This window comes from Pygoscelis adeliae, unplaced genomic scaffold (assembly GCF_000699105.1).
Source record: "Pygoscelis adeliae isolate BGI_AS28 unplaced genomic scaffold, ASM69910v1 Scaffold21, whole genome shotgun sequence".
Taxonomy (NCBI): Eukaryota; Metazoa; Chordata; class Aves; order Sphenisciformes; family Spheniscidae; genus Pygoscelis; species Pygoscelis adeliae.
The window spans coordinates 10742535-10743157 of record NW_008824243.1 but is presented as its reverse complement, the minus strand read 5'-3'; the positions used below and the strand labels follow the sequence as shown (position 1 = coordinate 10743157).

Sequence of the window (623 nt, the reverse complement as noted above, 5' to 3'; positions counted from 1 at the left end):
CAGGTGCCGGAGGACGAGGAGAGCGACGTGTACCACATGCACAACCCCGACAAGCCCGCCCCGCCCTGAGCCGCCCGCAGCCCTCCGCCGCCCCCCGCCAAGGGCGCTGCCTCCTCAGGGGGGGAGGCCCGCCATCTTCCCGCCTGCGGGGCTGCCCCCACCGCCTCTTCCCCCACCCCAGGACCCCGGGGCCCCACTCCTGGGGGGACGAAGGCTCATTTTCTCCCCGTGACGACGAGGCACCCAGCCTGGGCCTTCTCTGCCGCTTTTGTGACGAGCTGTTGTGAATAAAATAAAAACGTGTTCTTCTTTCCAGGCCTGTGCTCCCTTGTGTGAGTAGTGGAGCAGGATGGGATGTCGCCCAGACCCCGTCTCTCACGCCAGCAACACAGGGCAGCTACTGGGAGAGCTCTTGGCTGCTGGGGGTAAAGCGGAGGCGCTGGGACACTCACGGTGCCCCGGGGCCGAAATGGATGCACGAGCGATGGCGATGCAGGGATAGGACAGGCTGTGGAGATGCTGGCTTAGGACCTGGCACCTTAAAATACAGCAGCTGGAGGGCAGCAGCCAGACTTTCCACGGCAGGGGCTGAGCCTGGGTGGGAAGCACAGGTTGGGCTGGTG

General features: G+C 65.5%; 1 protein-coding gene across 1 annotated transcript in view; it reads left to right on the top strand.

Annotated features, from left to right (window-relative positions):
• The window catches only part of RHCG (Rh family, C glycoprotein), a 9102-nt gene extending 9033 nt beyond the window's left edge, over nt 1-69 (top strand). The window contains exon 10 of the mRNA XM_009335239.1: nt 4-69. Coding sequence (XP_009333514.1) covers nt 4-69 — 66 coding nt within the window. The remainder of the gene's footprint in view (nt 1-3) is intronic.
• Nucleotides 70-623: the final 554 nt, after the last annotated feature.